The sequence below is a fragment of the Dermacentor andersoni genome, chromosome 3, assembly GCF_023375885.2.
Source record: "Dermacentor andersoni chromosome 3, qqDerAnde1_hic_scaffold, whole genome shotgun sequence".
In the NCBI taxonomy this organism is placed as follows: Eukaryota; Metazoa; Arthropoda; class Arachnida; order Ixodida; family Ixodidae; genus Dermacentor; species Dermacentor andersoni.
In genome coordinates this window covers 133,068,859-133,092,983 of record NC_092816.1, presented here as the reverse complement: position 1 = coordinate 133,092,983, position 24,125 = coordinate 133,068,859, and the positions used below count along the sequence as shown (strand labels likewise).

Genomic DNA, 24,125 nt, shown 5'->3' with positions numbered 1-24,125 from the left:
CTCGAGGTCAATAGTCCGGGACGCGGGAATTACTACAATTCGCAGTACCGGCTACTAGAACGAAAGCGGTGGTTCCAAGCGAGGCACGTTGTGAGGGCCGTGTCTGGGCTGTTCGAGGATGTTTCATCACTGATTTTAAGCTGCGAGCCGAACTTACTCTGTAAAGCGAGCTCTGTATGCGAGCAGCGGCGCGTCAATGGCCTTGTAGCGGTGAGGTGCGCCCTTAAAGCGAATAACGCCGCAGAACACATGCGAAAAAGAATTCGCCTTGCACGACCGCATATAAAGTTGCCGATCCCACCGTCCCTCGCCGCTACAAAGCAGCAGACACGCCGTGCGGTCCACGCTTGCGGGATATTGTTAAAAAATTGCAAGGGTGGACGTGGTAGGAGAGCAGGAGGGTGCTCCCACTTCACTGACAATTACCTAGCAGAGCTTGGAGCTTATTATGTTGGGTAGCGTTGAGCTGCGCGTACGGGCATGCGTACATTGTCTAGACATATGTTATTGCCTCGCTGATTTTGCGCAGTTCATGGCCCTTGGGGCTTGATCTGTGATGTGTTGTGGTTCAACATGAGATACGTAGTCGAAGTGGAAGTCAGAAACTACGACTTCGGGGGCGTATTTTTCCTTAGGACAAGTTTGCAATGACACCGGCTGCAGTTCTTGCACGATGCAGAGTTGGCAGCTTTTATTTACGTTTCTTTTATTCGTGATGCTTTGCAGCGAATCCCCTCGACCACAAAAAAATAGAACGATCACCTTTACTTTGGCGATAGTTCCTCGTAGCCATTTTGGCGTCCGCCATCCTGCTGCCATATGAATCAAATGAATATGATGGAGTGACCTTGGGGGATACGTTCGCCAGCCATGCGGCGGAATCATTAGGTTGCGGGTCGCTTGTGCTTTTGCAGGCGAGCTAATACGTAAGTGCGAAATTTTGCAGGCCACCATTGCAATCTGAACCTGGCAACGTTTAACACTAGAACGTTATTTAGTGAGATGAGTCTGCCAGTGCTATTGGAGGAATTAGCAGGCAGTAAACTGGATGTAACAAGAGTCAGTGAGGTTAGGGCATATAAAGAAGCATATAAAGTGCTAAATCCCAGGCACATCCTGTGCTACCGGGGCTTAGCGGAGAGACGAGAACTTGGAGTCGGATTCCCGATTAGTAAGGATATAGCTGGTAACACACAGGAATTCTACAGCATTAACGAGAGGGTGGAAGGTCTTGTGGTGAAACTTAATAAGAGGTACAAATTGAAGGTCGTACAGATCTACGCCCCTACATCCAGTCATAATGACTACGAAGTCGAAAGCGTCTATGAAGACGTAGAATCGGCGATGGGTAAAGTCGAAACAAAATACACTACACTGATGGGCGACTTCAATGCCAAGGTAGGCAAGAAACAGACTGGAAACAAGTCAGTGGGAGAATATACCATAGGTTCTAGGAATAGCAGGGGAGAGATATTTGTAGAGTTTGCAGAACGGACTAATCTGCGCTCTGTTTCTTCTGTTTTGTGTTTAATGCATGCAATGCCTGTAAGGCTCGCCTCATTTTCTGGATAATATTTCCAGTAAATGCCAACATTCCCTTGCTGTTTGTTGTCTGACCTTTTTGTTCGTGCAGCTGATGGACAAAATGGCCGGTCCTCTGCATGCGCTGGGACGAGTGGGCACACCGGACGAAGTTGCCGACTGCATCGCCTTCCTGGCATCCGATGATGCCGCGTTTGTCACGGGGACCATTATGCCCGTCGATGGGGGCTTCATCCTTCTCTCCAGCGTCTCGGGTCCCGCTCGATCGTCGGATACGCACTAGACTACACCAGAAGCCAATGACATAACCTTTCCATGCTGTCAAGATACACTACAAGATTTAAGTAGACGCTACATATTATATAAATAACTCCACTGTCTTCTAAATCAGTGAATGTTTGGCGACTCGAGCTCTTAAGAAAAACAATTTCACTTCTTCTGAGCTTTGTGAGGTAAACAGGAACGCATACACGGCTATGCAATACAGTAAATATTGGGCGAGGAGTTACGCATGCTAATGCGAATTGCTTACAAGGTTCAGGTTTCATTATGGAGGACGCACGTCGAACGTGCTGCCTTCGTTCAGCACTTAACACCTAAGGGCAAAATAGTGTTATCTGCAGTCTGCCATGCGTCCCCTTGATTACAGTGGCTAAAAATATTGGATGGAGTCCTTGCTTTCCTTTTTTTGCGTTTCTTTTGCAAAAATACATTGTGTCCCTACAGCTTGACTCCCATCGTGGTCGTATGTTATTGTGATGAAGGCGCTCTAGTAAATTCTTAAACAAGTGGCAATGTGAAAGAAGCTAGCAAAGCAGCTGCGCACTCCTTGAGATGACACAACGAACTTTTATTCAGTACACAGCTTCTTTTTTCACGTCCTTTGTCGCCACTACATGTTGTGCAGGATGTCGGCTCCAAAACGTCCGTTGTAAAAGTTGAATAAAACTCACAGAAAAATCCATCGCAATGAAGATGTACGGTTTCTTGGGCATGTAAACGGCAATGTCATGGCAAAAATAAAGCTGCATAGGGCGAATAGGCACCCTGCGGAAAATAAGTGAATCGAAGCGTACAGGGCGCAGTCACCAAACGTCCAATGTGTCAGTCGCATATATTTAAATATTATTAGGCTTTCCCAAACTCAAAAGGAGAAAATATGCAGTTATAGCCTCATACCGCTTCAAAATAGTCCACTTATCCTAATGTACTTAAGCGTCTTCTTTTAAATTCAGCATTCGCTACTTTTAAGCGGCTTGAAACACTCATCTATCACATCAAAGTATGGCCCAACCATTACAGGACGTCTTCTCGCGAATGTAATACCGGAAAAAAATTTTCCAGTCCTTCAACTGGAAGTCAAGTTATCGTATCGATACCCAGCTTTCCCTCTCATTTCGTCCCCGCAAGCGCGCTAGGAGCTTCACGGTGGAGAAACCGAGAGGACAAAGCCCTAGCCAAATGTTGAGTGTTGCGGAGACGTCAGAGCTCGACTCTGCACTAGGCCACTTAGTGTGCCGCTACCATCGCGGATGCCACGCGCAGCTGACGCAGTTACGCGCAGTGCAAACGCGAAATTAACTTCCTGTCTTTTTCAGATGGCAAACATATATGCATTCCACTCTAACTCAAACTTAGCCAGCAGCCATCATTTATTGCTTTCAGAAGGGCCGAGCCTGGGGCTATTGAGAAGAAAAATGTTTTTTTTTTTCGGCATATTAAAGCATCTTTACCGCGTCCACGGTATTTTCACGTCGCGTATCACCAGGTGAAGTGGGTGAAGCCCGAAAACTTTTCACCGATAGCCAAGGGCTAATGGCGAAAAGGCGTCATATCAGCAATAACTGTTCCTTTTGTCCGGTCCAATGATGCATAATCAGTGAGTACGCGTCATATCAGATGAGGAGCCATCGCTGTTTTCGTGACGTTGCATGAGTGGTGCGCGAAGTGGCGGTCGTTCAAAAAAGTTTCGCCAACAGCCGAGGGCTGATTGCAGAATTAGAATAGAAAAGTTTGGAATAGCTTTACGTTATAGCGCCTTATAAGGTAAAACTATTTTAATATGTTTTTATTCCAATCTCCTAACATCAAGTGTGTCTAACTGCCGACGAAAGCATCGGGCAGCGACCCACAGGGGGGACTAAACAGACCAATCAAACGCTCTCCTCGTTCACTGGAGGTCAAATTTTAGTGCTTGGAAAACGAATATCGTTGCCTACACTGAGAGGCTTGTCTTATCGAATTGACTGACGGGCGGCGAGGAGCACGCTCAAGTGGAGAGGGATTTGATGTCGCCGGGCCACTGCACCGAAAATCGATAACAGGATGAAACAGTGATGCCGCTGTCTGCGATTGGTCCGCTTTCCGTTAGCTTGCGGTGGCTGGTCGAAAACCGCGGTGGTATGCAACGGAAGCTCAAGAATGACACAAAAACAGATGATCAGCAAAGTAGAATTGGCAGAACGAGGTCATATCAAGCCAAATATGCTCGAAAACGTTACACGACCACGCAGACAGTTTTATTATACGCCAATAAACGCGTGCTATCCGGCAGGTGCGAGTAACCAGTGCCTCGGAGACTGGAGTTAGCCATCCTTTCGTTTTGTATCAGGGCAGCCTGGGGATATTCAGAAGGAAAGTCACTTTTGTTCTGCATATTAATGCATCTTTAACGCGTACACGTCTTTTTGACGCGGTTAGATTTTTCGGTTTTGTGACAATCGCGTGAAATGCTGGTGAAGTGGGGGAAGCTCGAAAAGTTTTGACCAATAGCAGAGGGCTAATGACAGAAAGGTTTCGAATGAGAAATAACTATTGTTCTTTTGTATGGTCAAAGCATGAGTAATCAGTGTGCACACGTCATATAACATGGGAAGCTATCGCGGTTTTCGTGACATCACTTGAAAGACAGGTGAAGTTGGGTGGCCCAAAAATTTTTGACCACTCGCGGAGGTTCGATTGCGGATTTGGAATAAAAAAAGTTTGGAATATTTTTACGTTATAGCGCTCCTGGAAACGAAAGCGTCACCTATAACAAAATTAGCATAAAATTATGCAGATCCCCCACCCATTCTGCAAATTTTGTGAACTGAAGCCCCCATGAAAGGGTTAATTAAATATGATCGGACGGTTGACGTTCTGCACCCCCTTTTGCAGCTTAGCAATTACGCGCCGCCCGTGGCAACAGGACTAGACCACGTGAGCCACGTGACCCACACGGCGATGGATTAGACTGTCTCAGAGATCGGCCAACGTCTTGTAACAGTTTCTGAGGAATCGGTCCAGTTTACCAGTACACCGTCACCAGCATAGGCCAATTTTACTAGACGAGTACATGACGAAGGAAATGGGCCAACGCTCCCGGGAGTAACGAATATAACGTTTCACTTGATTAAACATAATTACGCACTTGAAGGGGTGCATTTGCTGCAACTGGGATTCTTATGTCCCACTTCCGGTTTGATTGCCTTATTCTATAGACAACAGAGCCCATCACGGGGACATTATGCGGGTAGCATAGCCGGCTATGTACACAAGCCGATTCTTTGAATGAGTGCTACCCTGTGTGCGAGCTATGTAACAAGGCAGCCGCAGATCCCAGCGAGTACACTTCCGAAAAAGTTCTCAAAGAAAGCATCCCTTTAATGAGAACATTTTCACGCTATCAGGGTCAATAAATACGAATAAATAGAGCGCAATACATGCGATAACTACGCATAATATTTGCTGCTGCAGTAAGCAAAATAAGTAATTGTAGTATCATGTTCCGCTGCACGTAACGAGCTTTTGAAATCGGGTAACTGCTCCATAATTATTGCGAAGTGTTGGTCGTACTTCGGGGGCAGAATCTTATCTATTTCTTTACCGCGCCCGTCCAGCGTCGATAGGCCGCCGTCGAATGGCGACACGGACGAAGGGTTACTGGAGCGCACTGCATACCGTACTCGGGCAAGTTGAGCCCCCTGAATCGTAGCTGAAAAATCAATCTTGTTTTATACAGGAGTTCCCAGCTAACTGTGCCCAGAGTTTTAAAAATTCGCCTAAGCGCTCTGGGAGGAAGCGGCCAAGTGCCGGTTGCGGCTATTGTATGCTGCAAGTCGCATTAGCTCTTCCAGTCTGCATAATCTCACAATTAGTGAAACATTCATTAGCCAATGTCGGAAGTAATAAGCTTAGCACCCTGCATGTAACGGTGAAGCTATGAAGTGCTGCAAAAAAAAAAAAAAAAAAAACGTTCAGTTGAACAGCTTCTAACGTCCTACTTGTTACGCAATCGCTTTATCGTAGTCGTGAATATAACCCGCGAAATTTAAAGCAGCACTGACGCACAACCTCGCGCGACGCAACTGCAGTGCTCTCCTACGCGTCACATATGAACCAACAGTGATTTTATCTTGATATTTACTTATCTTCTCTGCTCCTCGCTATAATGAACCATCGCGATGAAACCACATCGCTGGCGTGAATTGGGCAGCCAGTGTCAGCGCCACTGCCGGGTCACTTCTGAAGCAGCTGCACGTAAGGGGAAACGCACTGCTCGCTCATACAAAGAGGCTCGAGAGGAATGCATCAATGCAATCGCAGGAAGCACGGGGGCACATTACGTGCTTTATTTAATATATGTCGCAGGCTTTCTTTCTTAAGCAAGACAGAAGGTTGCATCACAAGGGTTGCACCGCAATATAAACTTGTTGAGAACCATGGAAATTGTGTGTACTTGTGAGTATAAAGACAGAGGAGCATTTGCTTTTCTTCCGCAACTGAAACACTAAGCAAACGCTCAGGAAACTGACTTTCGCCTGGACTTTCCCAAGCTTAGACGGTGTGAGTATTTTATCCTAAGGGTTTGCTTTATTTATTTGCTGGTAAATATAAAAGCTGTGATTGTGCCTGCAGTGCGTTTTTGTTTTGAAATGCAGAAAGCGTTGAACAACATATTCAAATGAGGCGCGCTAGGTCCACCGGTCGTTCGCCGTGACTGTTTGGTGGCGTCATCTCAAAAGCGACCACGGTTCTCGCATTGTTTTGCTATGCTGACGATACACCGGCCCATCCCAGTAAACCATTGTGCAGCCATCATTATACATTAGGCCAAGCCACAATCGAGACAGTCCCGGGTACTTAAATCTTGGCATACTGAAAGTTTTAGAATGCCCTTCGGGAAACTCGCATAGATGGTGGCGCCAGATTTTACTCTAGGTAGTAGTGTAAGAAAATTTGTTAATTTTTTAACACTGTACGTCAAGTCATGAACAAGCTGAAATGTAGTAAACATACAATATTTAGGCAGCAACTAATGGCTCGCGAACTTTCATTTCCCGCGTCTTTTTCAAGATGGGCACTGCGTGTGCGCTTTGTGAAAGTCTCAAGAAGGCAATAAATTCCACAAGGGTATGAAGGACGTGAGGATCAGTGATTATCCTCGGGAGGATATTAACATAAACGTTTATAACCATTAGAGCTGGTAATTCATCCTGTAGAAACAAACAATTTTCCCTTATCCGTATTTTCTATAATTAGAGAATGACATATGAATTCCCACCAATCATTACCGCACATCGGTCTCACAATTATTTTGCGCGCAAAGTGGTTTATAAGCACAATGAGGCATTACTTCACAAAACATATCTACATAATTTTTAAAAAAGTGCGTTCTGTTACTATTATCGTGAACTGTGTCATCCACAGATATATGTAATTTGTTATGAAGTCGCTTTCACCACAGTAATGCGGGAAACCGCGATGTATTTTGCATATTTCAGGAACCATTCACTCATTATCTTTAGCTGCGTGCATAGCGCCTACGTAATATTTTGCATTCCTGCGTTGCAAAATTTTAGAGTTTGAGCGCTTTGTCAACTGTGCGTACCTAAGTACGGCCCCGCCAGTCGCAAGGGCCTTTTATGCAGGTTCTCTATTGCAACGGAATATATACGTCGGACTCTGGCCGCCAAATCTGTCCTGTGATAAAGCCGCCTCGACAAATTAACAGTTCTCATTGCCTGCGGTCCCGAAGAAAACAGAGCTCTGGCAGGGATCTTCAGGGACTATCTACCATTCAGGTTGAACATTTCCTGTCAAACAAGTCCAGATGCCAACTGGTTCTCGCAAATGATGTGCTGCTAGATGTGCGTTACCCGAACTTTGTTTACTTGATACCATGCTGAAGAATGAGAAACAGAGGCATATACGGAAAGGCTGGGAGAGAGAAGCATTTGTTTTAGTAGAAAAGCTGAGAGGCTTGAAAAACGAATATCATTGCCTACAGCTAGCGGCTTCTCTTATCTGATTGGCTGACAAGAAGCGAGGGACACGCTCAGGTGGAGAGGCATTCGATGGAGCCGATCCCTTGCACTGAAAGTCGATAACTGGATGGAGAGCCTTGTTCCCGACGTCTGCGTCTGGACCGCTTGCACTTCCTTAGGTCGAGCTAGCTTGTCAAAAATCGCGGCGGCATGCAACGGAAGGTTAAGAATGACACTAAAACGGCCCCTCAACAAACAAGACCTGGCACATCGACGTCGTAAACGAGCGGAAAGTGCTGGAAAACGTTACGATGCCACGCAAAATTTTTTATTGTACGCAAATACACCCATGCTCTATGGCAGGTGCGAGTAGCCTATACCTGTGCTTTCGGCAGCAGCCATCTTTTATTCCTTTCGGAACGGGGCATCCTGCGGCTATTCAGAAAAAAAAAATCTGTTTTTTCGGCATATTAAAGCATCTTTAACGTGTATACGTCAATTCGACGCAGTCAGTTTTCGTGGTTTTGTGACGTCGCGTGGCAGGCATGTGAGGGGGGTGAAGCCCGAAAGCTTTCGACCGATAGCCAAGGGCTAATGGCGAAAAGGCGCCGAATCAGAAACACCTGTTCGTTTTGCCCGGTCCAATGATGCATAATCAGTGTGTACGCGTCATATCAGATGAGGAGCCATAGCGGTTTTCGTGACGTTGCATGACTGACACGCGAAGTGGGGGTGGTTCAAAAATGTTTTGACCAATCCCGGAGGGCTGATTGCAGAATTAGAATAGAACCGTTTGGAATGGCTTTACGTTAGAGCGCACATAGTTTCTTTGAAGCGGCAAAGCAAGCGTGTGCTTGCGAAATATACCTGCTGGTCGTAGCATGCCGCATGCGTGAACATTCCCAGAATTAGCCGTCGCAGCGCCTGATATTTCGGAAACATAGCCAAATGTAATGCGGAATAATAACGACGACAACCTTGCATCTGGGGCCCTATAGCGTAAACCTATTTTAATATGTTCATTTTTCAAGCTCCTCACATCAAATTTGCGCAACCGCCGACGAAAGCTTCGGGCGGTAACCCGCCGGGTGGTCTAAACAGACCATCAAACGCCCTCCTCCTTCATTGGAGGTCACTTTTGTTTGCTTGAAAAACGAATAACATTGCCTACACTGAGAGGCTTGTCTTATCTAATTGGCTGACAAGCGGTGAGGAGCACGCTCAAGTGGAGAGGGATTCGACGGGGTCGAGCCACTGCATTGAAACTGGATAACCGTATGAAAGCGTGATGCCGGTGTCTGCGATTGGTCCGCGTCCCCATAGCTTGCAGTGGCTGGTGAAAATCCCGGCGGCATGCAACGGAAGCTGAAGAATGACGCTAAAAGGGATTATCAGCAAAGAAGAATTGGCAGAACGAGGTCGTAATCAAGCCGAATATGCTCGAAAACGTTAGATGGCCACGTAAACAGCTTTATTATACGCCAATAAACCCATGCTATCCGGCAGGTGCGAGTGACCAGTGCCTCAGCGATTGGATGTAGCCATCCTTTCCTTGTAGATCAGGGCAGCCTGGGGATATTAAGAAGGAAATTCAGTTTTGTTCGGCATAATAATGCATCTTCAACGCGTACACGTCTATTTGACGCGGTGAGTTTTTGCGGTTTTGTGGCGTCGCGTGAAAGGCAGGTGAAGTGGGTGAACCTCGAAAACTTTTGACCAATAGCCGAGGGCTAATGGCAGAAAGCTTTCGAATAAGAAGTAACTATATTTCTTTTGTTCAATCAAACCATGCGCAATCAGTGTGTACACGGCATATAAGATGAGGAGCTATCGCGGTTTTCGTAACGTCACTTGACAGACAGGTGAAGTGGGGCTGCTCCAAAAAAGGTTTTGACCAATCGCTGAGAACTGATTGCAGATGTGGAATAGAAACGTTTGTATAGTTTGACGTTATTGGCGCACTCCAGAATCATAAACCGCGCTTTCTGCCACAGGATGCAAGAAGTGATTCCAACAGGGATTTTTTTAGTGACTCGTCAAACATCCGCTTTTCCTTAAACTCAACGTGCGTTACAAGGACTTTAAGGTTGAAAGCCGGCAATAAAAAAGACAGCTGACAAAATATGCTCAGGCAAATGTCCTATGACAAAGGCAAGTACATGAATTTGTTCTGTGTGCACATTGGCGTTATCTGGGCCGGATGATATATAGAAGCACAGAGAAGTTCCACAAGTGTAATAGGAGAGCATACAGGTGAATATTCTAAAATCCACAAGAACGTTGAAGTAGTCTACAACATTAGTCTTCTGTTTTTTCAAAAGCATATGTTCGTATCAACAGTAACGCAAGCAGGTATTGAAGGAATTTGGCATTATGAAGTTGATCAATAAGCTCACGCGTGCTGCGATTTAGAGCTTTGTAAAGATAAATACTAGCAACTGAAAAAGAAGAACCGATATGTATCAAGACAACAATTCAGCACAGAAATATTGGACGGTAATAAGTGTACTAGTCCAAACATACTCAACTAACATAGCCATACCACCACCTCGGCAGTTATGACGAGACAAAAGGTGTTTTGCATAGCTCCCATGTAAAAATGAATGCATTAGCTCTTTGGATATATATATATTTCAATGAGCTCGAAAGAGTGACGTTTTCCACGCTTATTCAGATAAGGAAAAAAAAAAGTTATCCCAATCCTTGCGTATTCTTGTATAATGACACGAATGAAATAAAAAAAATTGCAATTTTCGATGACGAGACACTACTGCGGAGTTCAGCAAAGTCTCTCAAATTGGAATGAACGAAAGACATGTAATTATAACATTCAAGATGTAAAACCGCAAGTACTCAATCAATCGTAAAGAAATCACGTAGATGTGCGATGCGAATAGCTGGATAAACCGTTACCTTGCGAATAAGTATACGACCACGTTTGACCCACAAGAACTGAAGGTTTTTTGTTTTTTCTTGGGCAATGATCACGTGCCTGACCACAGTGCCTTTTTGTGTCGATTGATATTCCCAGCAAACACAGCTCCCACCCCACCATATTGAATCAGAAGTCACCGACTACTTCTATCGGGTAGCCAGAAATCGCGACTGGAAGACGAGACAAATTTGAGGACGTGTGGGTGCTTTCACTCCGCACACAGGCGAACGGTGCATTGCCAAGACCTGAGTGTGCTTATGGGAACTAATTTCATCTTTGGTGGCCGCCAAATAAGACGTAAAAGCGACAAGATTTTCATGCGGATTTGTAGGAAAGCCGCGCGGCTCTAGAATTGAGGGTCGGCTGCACTGTTTAGTTATGTCAAAATCGCATGACAGCCGTACATGGCAGAGGCTTGAGACGACACCTGTTTCTCAAGGGACGCAACCCTGGAAGACAACGCTGCAGCCGTATATTGAGGCGTCACCAAATCGGCCAATAGAAAGTCATACTTTTTGGGAAAAAAACTCAGTCGTCAACCGGTACTCCTCCACCTTGGTCTTCATCGGTTCTTTTTCATTGTAAGAGCAACAATCTCTGCAACCGCAGCATCGACGAGTGGAACAGATTCCACTCACTTGTTGATGGATTCCGACATTGCCAACCTTTCAGTGATTGCAGCAAAACGTACGAAAAAGCTGTTTTGGTCTGCTTCAGAAGGAGGACACGAGCGTCAAAGTCCACTACGCCTGTTCTCGCCGTTAGCAGAGCCAATGGAAGCAAACGCGGATTCTGCGACACCTGATCAGTCTTAGCAGTCTGGCCCCAAGCGAGCAGTTACCCGGCAACGGTTGCGCTAGAGCATTTTTTTCATCATGAGTAACCTTTGCGGATCACAACCACCCTTTTGCGAACATCTCTTAGTAAAATACAGGGATAGCAGTGGGTGACAAGCTACTAAACAGGGTACGTATTCATGGTTCTTCGGAAACTCAAACACATTCAACGAAACAGATCTTTTATTAAATCGAAAGTCCACTATGCCTGTTCTCGCCGTTAGCAGAGCCAATGTAAGCAAACGCGGTTTCTGCGACACCTGATCAGTCTGAGCAGTCTGGCCCCAAGCGAGCAGTTACCCGGTAAAGGCTGCGCTAGAGCATTTTTTCATCATGAGCAACCTTTGCGGATCACAACCACCTTTTCGCAAACAGCTCTTAGTAAAATACAGGGATAGCAGTGAGTGACAAGCTACTAAACAGGGTACGTAGTCATGGTTCTTCGGAAGCTCAAACACATTGAACGAAACAGATCTTTGATTAAATTGACAATAACTTTATCTACTGGTGCTGCTTTCGCCCGGACATGTCTGGCAAGGCCCTTCTAACTTCAGTGTTAGGTATAGAAGGAACCTCTGTACCCTGTTCATCACTACCAGTGATAGTTCCATGGCTGCTTTGGACACTGTACAGGACAGTAGAGAAATCTTCTGCTGCTTCTACTATATCATCGAAATTGCTGATTACACTATCTTACTTATCTCTCCCTGCATGCATCTTTCCTTGTCCTACCATAAGTTATCTTGCCCCTGATTTCATGCTGCCGCAATTTTTTTCTGCTCCATTAAACGTTTCCTTCGTTATAATTTCAAATATCGAATAAGTAGGTAGCAAGAAGCTAAATGGGGCCGAACAAAAGAGCTTGGAAGTAATAGACCTCCGGCCAGTCTTGTTAACCTAAACTGAACATAAGAGCTTCCCTGAAAGAAGTGATAAATTAAAATGCAAAATTAATAAATACTGCACCGTAGCAAGCCGAAGCACTAACGCATGAAAAAAGGGGAAGAGAACACGAGACATTAACAAGAAACGCGAGTCGCTGCATGAAACCATTCCCGGTATTTTAAGCACACGTTAGTACGAATAACAAACAATTATTCCGCAAAAATGAAGCCTGTCCCGCAGCGTTGCCAGCCACAGCGACACGGCGGCTACTTCGCTGCGCCAAGCGCTCATATATACGCGAAAGGCTAATGCTTAATTACAGCATTTATAATCACACTGCCCTTGTTATAAGAATTTCAGGAGTCTGTACTCAAATTTGCCTTTGATTTCAGCAAGCTTTCCACTTCGTAGGCCGATACATGCGCCGCTTACCTCTTGCAACACACAACACGCGAACCCCATCAAGAAAAGTGCCGCACAGCTGTGCTCTTAGAAGCGTAACTTTCGCACCAGCATGTGTGCGTGGAGCCGAAACTGCCGCGCGGATACGTTGCGCTCAGTCGCTGCACCGGGGAAAACGGTGGGGGTGCTGCTCGATGCCCTGTATGAGAGGGACTCCTTGCAAACTCTTGAATCGACGTCGCGAGGTCCAGTCGTACGCGTCACTGCCCGACGCAAGCATCGGGCGGTGACCAGCAGGGTTGTCTGAGTAGACCTATCAAGAGAGAGATAAGATAATGCAGAGAAAGGCAGGGAGGTTAACCAGAGGTAGTTCCGGTTGGCTACAATGCGCAGTGGGAAAGGTTAAGGGGGATAAAGGAGAAACAGAGTGGAAGGGGAGATAGAAAGAAAGAGAGACTAGCACGAACAAAGCGCGCACACTACAGAGCGGTAGGGGGCGGCATTCTTAGTCTCTCGTCAAGCACCGTAGACCGCAGGGACCTTAATAACGCGAGCAAGGCCTTCATCGCGCATGTTCTTTCATAGCATTGGCCTAAAGCTTTTGTTCTGATAGTGGAAGATTGTCCAACTGGTCCAGTACTCTGCATATCACTTGTCTCTGAGCGCTATATCGCGGGCAGACACAGATAATATGTGCGAGCGTCTCGTCGATGTTGCATGTGTCGCACGTGGGGCTGTTAGCCATTCCAATGAGGCATACATATGAGTTCGTAAAGGCAACGCCTAGCCACAGACGGTAGAGCATGGTCTGTTCACGTCGTGGTAACCAAGGCGGGAGCTGCATCCGTATGCCCGGAGAAAACGAACGCAGCCTACACATGGTGCAAACATTTGAGTCCCATAGGGGCAAAGTACAATCACGGTACATCAATCTCAGCCCAGCCGCAGCATATGTTCGCGAAAGCGGAATGAAGACTCGTCGACCACTTTCTTGTGCAGATCGGGTGGCTTCCTCGTCGTGGTCGTTCCCGCTGGTGTTACAATGTCCTGGAAGCCTCTGAAAGATTATGTTGTGTCCCTTGTCATGGCTTTCATGATATATGTGCCGAATTTCTGAGGCCAGTTGTTCATTGCGTCCATGGCGCATTGGGCTTCGTATGCACTGAAGGGCTGCCTTGGAGTCACTAAAGACTGTCCATTTTTGAGGTGGCTTCTGCTTAATGAAATGAAGTGCAGCACGGAGCGCCGCGTGTTCCGCACCCGTCGATGTGGTCACACATGAAGTTCTTAATTTGGTTTCCTCAGATTTTGCCGGGACGATGACTGCAGCAGCAGAGCTGTTGAGTTTTACGGAGCCATCTGTGTATACATGTTGCCGGGATCTGTTACAAGTTGTGAGTGTGCTCCAGAGTTGCTTGCTTCAAAGCTTGCAATGGCGGTCCAGCTTTCTTTCTGACTCCAGGAATTGTCAGTTGCACTTGCGGCCGGTGCAGACACCACAATGGATCTGATAATCGTGTAGCGGGCGTAAATTCTAATGGCAAGTAGGACTGATGTCTTACAATAGTTTTGGCAAAAGTTGAAAGTAGCCTTTTTGCTGGCAAGCAAGCAAGATGGTGGGAGGGAATCTGAGTCAGGTGTTGGATGTGTGCTCTCAGGGCATCTGTATCAATGTACACTGTCAAAGGAGCGTCTCTGGCTATGGCCACTGTCGCAATCAATGACGTTGTTTTGGGGAGACCGAGACAAGTCCTGAGTGCTTGGGCTTGCGCGCTCTGGAGCTAGCGGATATTCGTAGTGTAAGGATATCCTGGTACAGGTAAGCTGTACCTAAGGAAGCCAAAAACAAAGCTTTCTATAGTTGCAACTCTGACGGTGCTGTTGCGCCCCAGGGCTTCCCGCCGAGAAACGCAAGAAGGTCCACTATGGGGGCCAAACGTTTTGTCATGTGCGAGATGTGAGGCCTCCGAGACAAGCTTCTATCAATGAATAAGCCAAGAAATAGGTGCGTTCGTCTATGTCGTATAATTTGGTCATTAATCCGCAAGGCATACGGCGCCATCGCTTTGCGAGTAAAAGCAACGACTGCACATTCTTCAACGGAAAGCGCCAGGCCTTGGGCACTATGACGTAAATCTATTGAAATGTGTTTTTATTACAATCTCCTGACGTGAAATTTGCGTAACCGCCGACGAAAGCATCGGGTTTCTTCCGCCGAGTTCTCTTAACAGACCAATCAAACGCTCTCCTCGTTTATAGGAGGTCACTTTTGTTTGCTTGAAAAACGAATAACATTGGCTACACTGAGCGGCTTGCCTTATATAATTGGCTAACAAGAGGTGAGGAGCACGCTCAAGTGGGGAGGGATTCGATAGGGCCGAGCCACTGCACTGAAAATATATAACCGGATGAAGAGGGTAGTGCGAGTGTCTGCGATTGGTCCGTTTTCTCTTACTTAGTTTGCGGTGGCTCGTCGACAATAGCGGCGGCATGCAACGGAAGCTTAAGAATGACGCTAAAACGGATTCTCAACAAAGGAGAGTTGGCAGAACGAGGTCCTAAATGGGCCGAAAATGCTCGAAACTGTTACGCGGCCACGTAGAAAGTTTTATTACACGCAAATAAACCCATGCTCTTCGACCGGTGCGAGTAGCCAGTGCCTGAGCGATCGGCGGCAGCCATCTTTTATTCCTTTGGGAACGGGGCAGCCTGCGGCTATTCAGCAAAAAATTCAGTTTTGTTCGGCATATTAATGCATCTTTATTTGGTTCACGTCAATTTCACGCGGTCAGTTCTTGCGGTTTTCTGACGTCGCGTGAGAGGCACGTGAAGTGGGCGCAGCCCGAAAACTTTTCACCAATGGCCGAGAGCTAATGGCGAAGAGGCGTCGAATCAGAAATAACTATTTTTCTTTTGCGCGGTCAAATCATGCACAATCCGTGTGTACACGTTATATCAGATGGGGAGCTGTCGCGGTTTTCGTGACGTCGCGTGACAGACAGGTGAAAGGGGGGTGGTCCAAAAAGTATGGACCAATCGCGGAAGGCTGACTGCAAAATTGTAATAGAAAATTTTGGAATACATTTACGTTATAGCGCCCCTTGTCTTCTTAGGTATGTTGACACAGTTGTTGAGGCTTTCTGAAGTCGTGCGCGGACTTGTACACGTGTAACGCCTGAAGCAGATATGCGAATGTCCTCTGCATATACGGAGAGCTGAACGGTTTTCGGTAACGAATCAGCGAGACCAACGAGCACCAGGTTGAAAACAGTGTGGCTGAGTACTCCGTCTTGCGGTACAACACGACTGGTATAGCTAGGCGGCATTGGTCCGCCTTCCGTCAAAATAAAGAAAGATCTGCCATTCAAATAGTTGCCTATCCAGCGAAATGTGTGTCCTCCAATCACTACAGCTTCTAAGGCAGCCAGAATTGCATGATGATCTACATTGACGTACGCACCTTTAGCGTCAAGGAATAAGGCTGCAGTGATTCGTTTCAGATGTTTCTCGTGGTGCATGTATGTTACAAGGTCAATAACGCTATCTATTGACGAGCGGCCGTGTCGAAAACCAGCCATTACCTCTGGATAGACGCTGTAAAATGCCAAGTACCCTTGTAACCGCGTAAGAATCATTCTCTCCATTACCTTGCCGACACAGCTGGCCAGTGCTATTGGAGGGTAAGAAGACGATTCCAACGCGGATTTGCAAGTCTTGAGGAGTGGAACAAGCCGACTGGATTTCCACGTTGTAGGGACCAGGCCGTCACGTCATGATGCGTTGTATAGGAGAAGAAGGGCACCTCTGGCCTCTTGACAAATGTTTGCAAGCGCAGAGTATGTGATGCCATCGTGTGCCGGTGACGAAGATCGCCTGCACCCAGCAAGTGCGGCCTCCAGTTCGTCGATGGCGATAGATCAGCGCTCCACACATTCAAATGAGGTCACTTTTGTTTGCTTGAAAAACGAATAACATTGCCTACAGTTAGCAGCTTGTCTTATCTGATTGGCTGACAAGAAGCGAGGAGCACGCACAAGTGGAGCGGCATTCGATGGAGCCGATCCCGTGCACTGAAATTCGATAAGCGGATGGAGAGGCTTGTGCCGCTTGCACTTCCTTAGCGTGCGGTGGCTTCGAAAAAATCGCGGCGGCGTGCAACTGAACGTTAAGAATGACGCCAAAACGGGTCCTCAACAAGCAAGAGCTGGCACAGCGAGTTCGTAAACGAGTAGAAAGTGGTCGAGAACTTTACATGGCCACGCAAAAACTTTTATTGTACGCCAATAAACCCATGCTATCCGGCAGGTGCGATTAACCAGTGCCTCGGCGATTGGATGTAGCCATCCTTTCCTTTTGGATCAGGGCAGCCTGGGGATATTCAGAAGGAAATTCAGTTTCGTTCGGCCTATGAATGAATATTTAACGCGTACACATCGCTTTGACGCGGTTAGTTTTTGGGGCTTTGTGACGTCGCGTAAAAGCCAGCTGAAGAGGCTGAAACTTGAAAACATTCGACGAATTGGCAGAAAGGTTTGGAATGAGAAATAAACATTTTTTTCTTTTGTTCGGTCAAAGCATGCGTAATCAGTGTGTACACGTCATATAAAATTGGGAGCTATCGCGGTTTTCGTGACGCCTGCTTGACAGACAGGTGAAGTGGGGGTGGTGCAAAAAGGTTTTTGACCAATAGCTGAGAATTGATTGCAGAGTTGGAATAGAAACGTTTGAAATATTTTTACGTTACAGGCGCACTCCACAATCATAAATCGCGCTTTCTGGCACAGGATGCAAGAAGTGATTCCAACTGGCATTTTTTTTAGTGACTCGACAAACATCTGCTTGTCCGTGAACTCCACGTGCGTTCTTCATAATTTAAAGTTTAAATGTGGTAATAAAAAAAAGGCAGGTGCAAAAAAATGCTCAGGCGAATGCCCGATGACAAAGGCAAGTACATGAAGTTGTTCTGTGTGCACAATGGCATTATCTGGGCAGGATGATATATAGAAGCACAGGGGAGTTCCACACGTGTAATAGGGGATCATACCGGTGGTAATATTCTCTGATCCACAGGAACATTGAAGTAGTCTACAACATTAGTCATCTGTTTTTTTTTTCAAAAGCTTATGGTCGTATCAACACTAATGCAAACAGTTATGGAAGAAATTTAAGTATGATTAAGTTGACCAATAAACTCGCATGCGCTCTGATATAAAGACAGATAATAGCAACAGTAAAAGAAGAAACCGATATGTATAAAGACAGCGATTCCGAACAGCAATATTGGGCGCCAGTACGTGCACTAGCCCAAACATATTCAAATAATATACCCGTACCCCCACCTCAGCAGTTTTGACGCGATAACAGGTGTTTTCCATGGCCCCTATGAAAAACTACATGCATTAGCTCTTTGGATATGTATATATATATATATATATATATATATATATATATATATATATATATATATATATATATATATATATATATATATATATATATCAATGAGCACAAAAGAGGGGCGTTTTCTACGCGTATTCAACTAAGTAAAAAAAATTGTCCCAATGTGTGCGTATTCTTGTATATTGACATGAATGACAGAAAAAAAATTGCAATTTTACATGACGAGACACTACTATGGAGTTCAACAAAGTCTCTCAAATTGGAATGAACGAAAGACATGTAATTATAATATTCAAGATGTAAAACCGCAAGTACTCAATCAATCGTAAACAAATCACGTACATGTGCGATGCGAATAGCTGGATAAACCATTACCTTGCGAATAAGTATACGACCACGTTTGACCCACAACAACTGAAGGTTTTTTGTTTTTTCTTGGGCAGCGATCACGTGGCTGATCACAGTGCCTTTTTGTGTCGACTGATATTCCCAGCAAACACAGCTCCCACCCCACCATATTGAATCAGAAGTTACCGACTACTTCTATCGGGTAGCCAGGAATCGCGACTGGAAGACGAGACGAATTTGAGAACGTGTGGGTGCTTTCCCTCCGCTCACAGGCGAACGGTGCACTGCCAAGACCTGAGTGTGCTTATGGGAACTAATTTCATCTTTGGTGGCCGCCAAATAAGACGTAAAAGCGACAAGATTTTCATGTGGATTTGTAGGAAAGCCGCGCGGCTCTAGAATTGAGGGTCGGCTGTACTGTTTAGTTTTGTCTAAATCGCACGGCAGCCGTACATGGCAGAGGCTTGAGACGACACCTGTTTTTCAAGGGACGCAACCCTGGAAAGCAACGCTGCAGCGGTATATTGAGGCGTCACCAAACCTACCAATAGCAAGTCATACTTTTGGGGGGAAAAACTCAGTCGTCAACCGGTACTCCTCCACCTTGGCCTTCATCGGTTCTGTTTCATTGTAAAAGCAACAATCTCTGCCACCGCAGCTCCCTCGTTGATGGATTCCGACATGGCCAACCTTTCAGTGATTGCAGCAAAAGGTACGAAAAAGCTGTTTCGGTCTGCTTCAGAAGCAGGAGACGAGCGGCAAAGTCCACTATGCCTATTCTCGCCATTAGCAGAGCCAATGGAAGCAAACGCGGTTTCTGCGACACCTGATCTCTCTGAGCAGTCTGGCCCCAAGCGAGCAGATACCCGGTAACGGTTGCGCTAGAGCAATGTTTCATCATGAGCAACCTTTGCGGATCACAACCACCCTTTTGCAAAGATGTCTTAGTAAAATTCAGGGATAGCAGTGGGTGACAAGCTACTAAAGAGGGTACGTATTCATGGTTCTTCGGAAGCTCAAACACATTCAACGAAACAGATCTTTCATTATATCGACAATCACTTTATCTACTGGTGCTGCTTTCCCCCGGACTATTCTGGCACGGCCCTTCTAACTTCAGTGATAGTTATAGAAGGAACCTCTGTACCTTTTCATCGCTACCAGTTATTGTTCCATGGCTGCTTTGGGCACTGTACAGGACAGTAGAGAAATTTCCTGCTGCTTTTACTATATCATCGAAATTGCTGATTGCACTATCTTACTTATCTCTCCCTGCATGCATCTTTTCTTGTCCTACCATAAGTTATCTTGTCCCTGATTCCATGCTGCGGCAATTTTTTTCTGCTCCATTAAATGTTTCCTTCGTTATAATTTCAAATATCGAATAAGTCGGCAGCAAGAGCTAAATCGGGCCCAACAAATAAGCTTGGAAGTAATACGCCTCCGGCCAGTCTAGTTAACCTAAACTGAATATAAGGGCTTCCCTGAAAGAAGTGATAACTTAAAATGCAAAATTAATAAATACTGCACCGTAGCAAGCCGAAGCACTAACGCATGAAAAAGGGGAAGAGAACACGAGACATTACCAAGAAACGCGAGTCGCTGCATGAAATGATCCCCCGCTATTTTAAGCACACGTTCGTACGAATAGCAAACAATTATTCCGCTGAAATGAAGCCTGTCCCGCAGCGTTGCTAGCCACAGCGACACGACGGCTACTTCGCTGCGCGAAGCGCTCATATATACGCGAAAGGCTAATGTTTAATTACAGCATTTATAATCACATTACCTGTGTTATAAGCATTTCAGGAGTCTGTACTGAAATTTGCTACTGATTTCAGCAAACTTTCCACTTCGTAGGTCGATACATGCGCCGCTTACCTCTTGCAACACACAACACGCGAACCCCATAAAGAAAAGTGCCGCACAGCTGTGCTCTTCGAAGCGTCACTTTCGCAACAGCATGTGTGCGTGGAGCCGAAACTGCCGCGCGGTTACGTTGCCCTCAGTCGCCGCACTGGGGAAAACGGTGGGGGTGCCGCTCGATGCCCTATATGAGAGGGACTCCTCGCAAACTCTTGAATCGACGTCGCGACGTCCAGTCGTACGCGTCGCTTTGTCCGCGCATCTGGCGCCACTCCAATAGCTGACTTGCACTTAGGCACACAATGCCGGACCTAAGAGGAAAAGTGGCCCTCATAACTGGTATGTCTTTTGATAATGACTTGCACGCAACATGTAATTGATTACTATAACCGCAGTAGCGCGCAGCATATGATTTCGAAAAAGGCGTACGACAACAAATATACTAGGCAACACTGTGCAATAGCTCATGTAAAACCAGTCACATAATTAATAACGCGTTTGTGTATTCATGTCTACCACGTCCATATTTCATTGAGTGAGGCATTTAGAAGGAGGGTAATGCGATAGATAATCGTAATTTCTTAATTCATCAAGGAGATGTATCAAGCTGTGACACGCTAGTAGTTGACTTGTAAAGCAATTTAAATTAGGTACTTCCATTATTTAGTAGCCAGGTTTAAACAGCCATACAAATTACAGCACGTGGAATCGGTAGAAAAAGTGCGCCGATTCAAATATAGGGCCCTATAACGCAATACTATTCCAATATGTTTTTACTCGAATCTCTCTGCGTGAAATTGGCGTAATCACCGACACAAGCATCCGGCGGTCACCCCCAGAGTTTTCTGAGTAGGTCTAACAAACATTCTACACGTTCATATGAGGTCACATTTGTTTGCTTAAAAAACGAATAACATTGCCTACAGTTAGCGGCTTGTCTTATCTGATTGGCTGACAAGAAGCGAGGGGCACGCTCAGGTGGAGAGGCATTCGATGGAGCCGATCCCGTGCACTGAAAGTCGATAACCGGATGGAGAGGCTTGTTCCCGACGTCTGCGACTGGTCCGCTTGCAGTTCCTTAGCTTGAGCTAGCTTGTCAAAAATTGCGGCGGCATGCAACAGAAGGTTAAGAATGACACTAAAACGGGCCCTCAACAAACAAGACCTGGCACATCGACGTCGTAAACGAGCGGAAAGTGCAGGAAAACGTTACGATGCCACGCGAAATTTTTTATTGTACGCAAATACACCCATGCCCTATGGTAGGTGCGAGTAGCCTATACGTGTGCTTTCGGCAGCAGCCATCTTTTATTCCTTTCGGAATGGGGCATCCTGCGGCTATTCAGAAAAAAAAGTTGTTTTTTTTCGGCATATTAAAGCATCTTTAACGTCTACACGTTACTTCGACGAGGTCAGTTTTCGCGGTTTTGTGACTTCGCGTGACAGCCATGTGAAGTGGGTGACGCCCGAAAACTTTTGACCGATAGCCAAGGGCTAATGGCGAAAAGGCGTGGAATCAGAAATAACCTTTTCTTTTGTCCGGTCAAATGATGCATATTCAGTCTGTACGCGTCATATAAGATTAGGAGCCATCGCGCTTTTCGTGACGTTGCATGACTGGCGCGCGAAGTGGGGGTGGTTTCTGACGGCAGAATTAGAACAGAAACTTTTGAAATGGCTTTACATTATAGCGCCCATAGTTTCTTTAAAGCGGCAAAGCAAGCTTGTGCTTGCGATATCTACCTGCTGGTCATAACATGCCGCATGCGCGAACATTCCGAGAATTAGCTGCCCCAGCACATGTTCTTTCGGAAACTTAGCCAAAGGTAATGGAGAATAATAACGATGACAACCTCGCATCTGGGGCCCTATAGCGCAAACCTCTTTTAATATGTTTTTATTGCAGTCTGCTTTCATCAACTTTGCGTAGCAGCCGACGAAAACATCGGGCGGTGACCCGCAGTGTGGTCTAAACAGACCGATCAAACGCTCTCCTCGTTCATTGGAGGTCACTTTTCATTGCTTGAAAAACGAATAACATCGTCTACACTGAGAGGCTTGTCTTATCTAATTGACTGACAAGCGTTGAGGAGCACACTCAAGTGGAAATGTATTCGACGGGGCCGAGCCACTGCATTGAAAATCCATAACCGGTTGAAAGGTGGTGCCGGCATCTTCGGTTGGTCCGCTTTCCCTTTGTTTGCGGTGGCTGGTGGAAAATCGGGACGGTATGCAACGGAAGCTGAAGAATGACGCTAAAACGGGTGATCAGGAAAGAAGAATTGGCAGAACGATGTCGTAATCGAGCCATATAAACACGAAAACGTTACACGGCCACGTAAACAGTTTTATTATAGGCCAATGAACCCATGCTATCCGGCTGGTGTGAGTAACCAGTGCCTCAGCGATTGGATGAAGCCATCGGTTCCTTTTGGATCAGGGCAGCCTGGGGATGTTCAGAAGGAAATTCAGTTTTTTTCGGCATATAATGCATGTTTAACACGTACACGTCAATTTGACGTGGTGAGCTTTAGTGGTTTTGTGACGTCGCCTGAAAGCCAGCTGAAGTGGCTGAAGCTTGAAAACTTTTGACCAATAGCAGAGGGCTAATGGCAGAAAGGTTTCGAATGCGAAGTAACCATTTTTCTTTTGTTCGGTCAAAGTATGCGTAATCATTGTGTAGACGTCATATAATATGAGGAGCTATCGCGGTTTTCGTGAAGCCTGCTTGACAGACAGGTGAAGTGGGGGTGGCGCAAAAAAGTTTTTGACCCATCGCTGAGAACTGATTGCAGAGTTGGAATAGAAACGTTTGAAATAGTTTTACGTTATAGGCGCACTCCAGAATCATAAACCGCGCTTTCTGCCACAGGATGCAATAAGTGATTCCAAAAGGTTTTATTTTTTTGGTGACTCGACAAACATCCGCTTGTCCGTTAACTCAATCTGCGTTATTAATAATATAAAGTTGAAAGCCGGTAATAAAAAAAGACAGCTGCAAAAAAAATGCTCGGGCAAATGTCCACTAAGTAAGGCAAGTACATGAATTTGTTCTGTGTGCACATTGAAATTATCTGGGCAGGATGATATATAGAAGCACGCAGGAGTTCCGCACGTGTTATTCTCAAATCCACAAGAACGTTGAAGTAGTCTACAACATTATGCTTCTGTTTTTTTTTTTTCAGAAGCCTATGTTCGTATCTACAGTAATGCAAACAGTTATTGAAGAAATTTAAGTATGACTAAGTTGATCAATAAACTCGCACGCGCTCTGATCTAGAGGTATATAAAGACAAATAAGAGTAGCAGAAAAAGAACCCGACAGGTATAATGACAGGCATTCAGCACAAAAATATTTCATGCTAATAAGTGTACTAGGCCAAACATATTCAACTAACATAGCCATACCACCACCTCGGACGGTATGCCGAGAGAAAAGGTGTTTTGGATAGTCCGCATGTAAAACTGGATGCATTAGCTCTCTGGATATATATATATATATATATATATATATATATAGATATATATATATATTTCAATCAGCTTCAAAGAGGAACGTTTTCCACGTTTATTCAAGTAGGTAAAAAAAATGTCCCAATCCATGCGTATTCTTGTATATTGACATGAATGAAATAAAACAAATTGCAATTTTCGATGACAAGACAA

The 24,125-nt window shown here is 45.6% G+C and overlaps 1 protein-coding gene across 1 annotated transcript in view; it reads left to right on the top strand.

The window, feature by feature from the left end:
* Positions 1–2,512, top strand: part of LOC126525258 (uncharacterized oxidoreductase TM_0325-like) — a 60,663-nt gene extending 58,151 nt beyond the window's left edge. The window contains exon 9 of the mRNA XM_072287296.1: positions 1,634–2,512. Within this exon, the coding sequence (XP_072143397.1) occupies positions 1,634–1,825 (192 nt within the window). The 3' untranslated portion in view covers positions 1,826–2,512. The remainder of the gene's footprint in view (positions 1–1,633) is intronic.
* Positions 2,513–24,125: the final 21,613 nt, after the last annotated feature.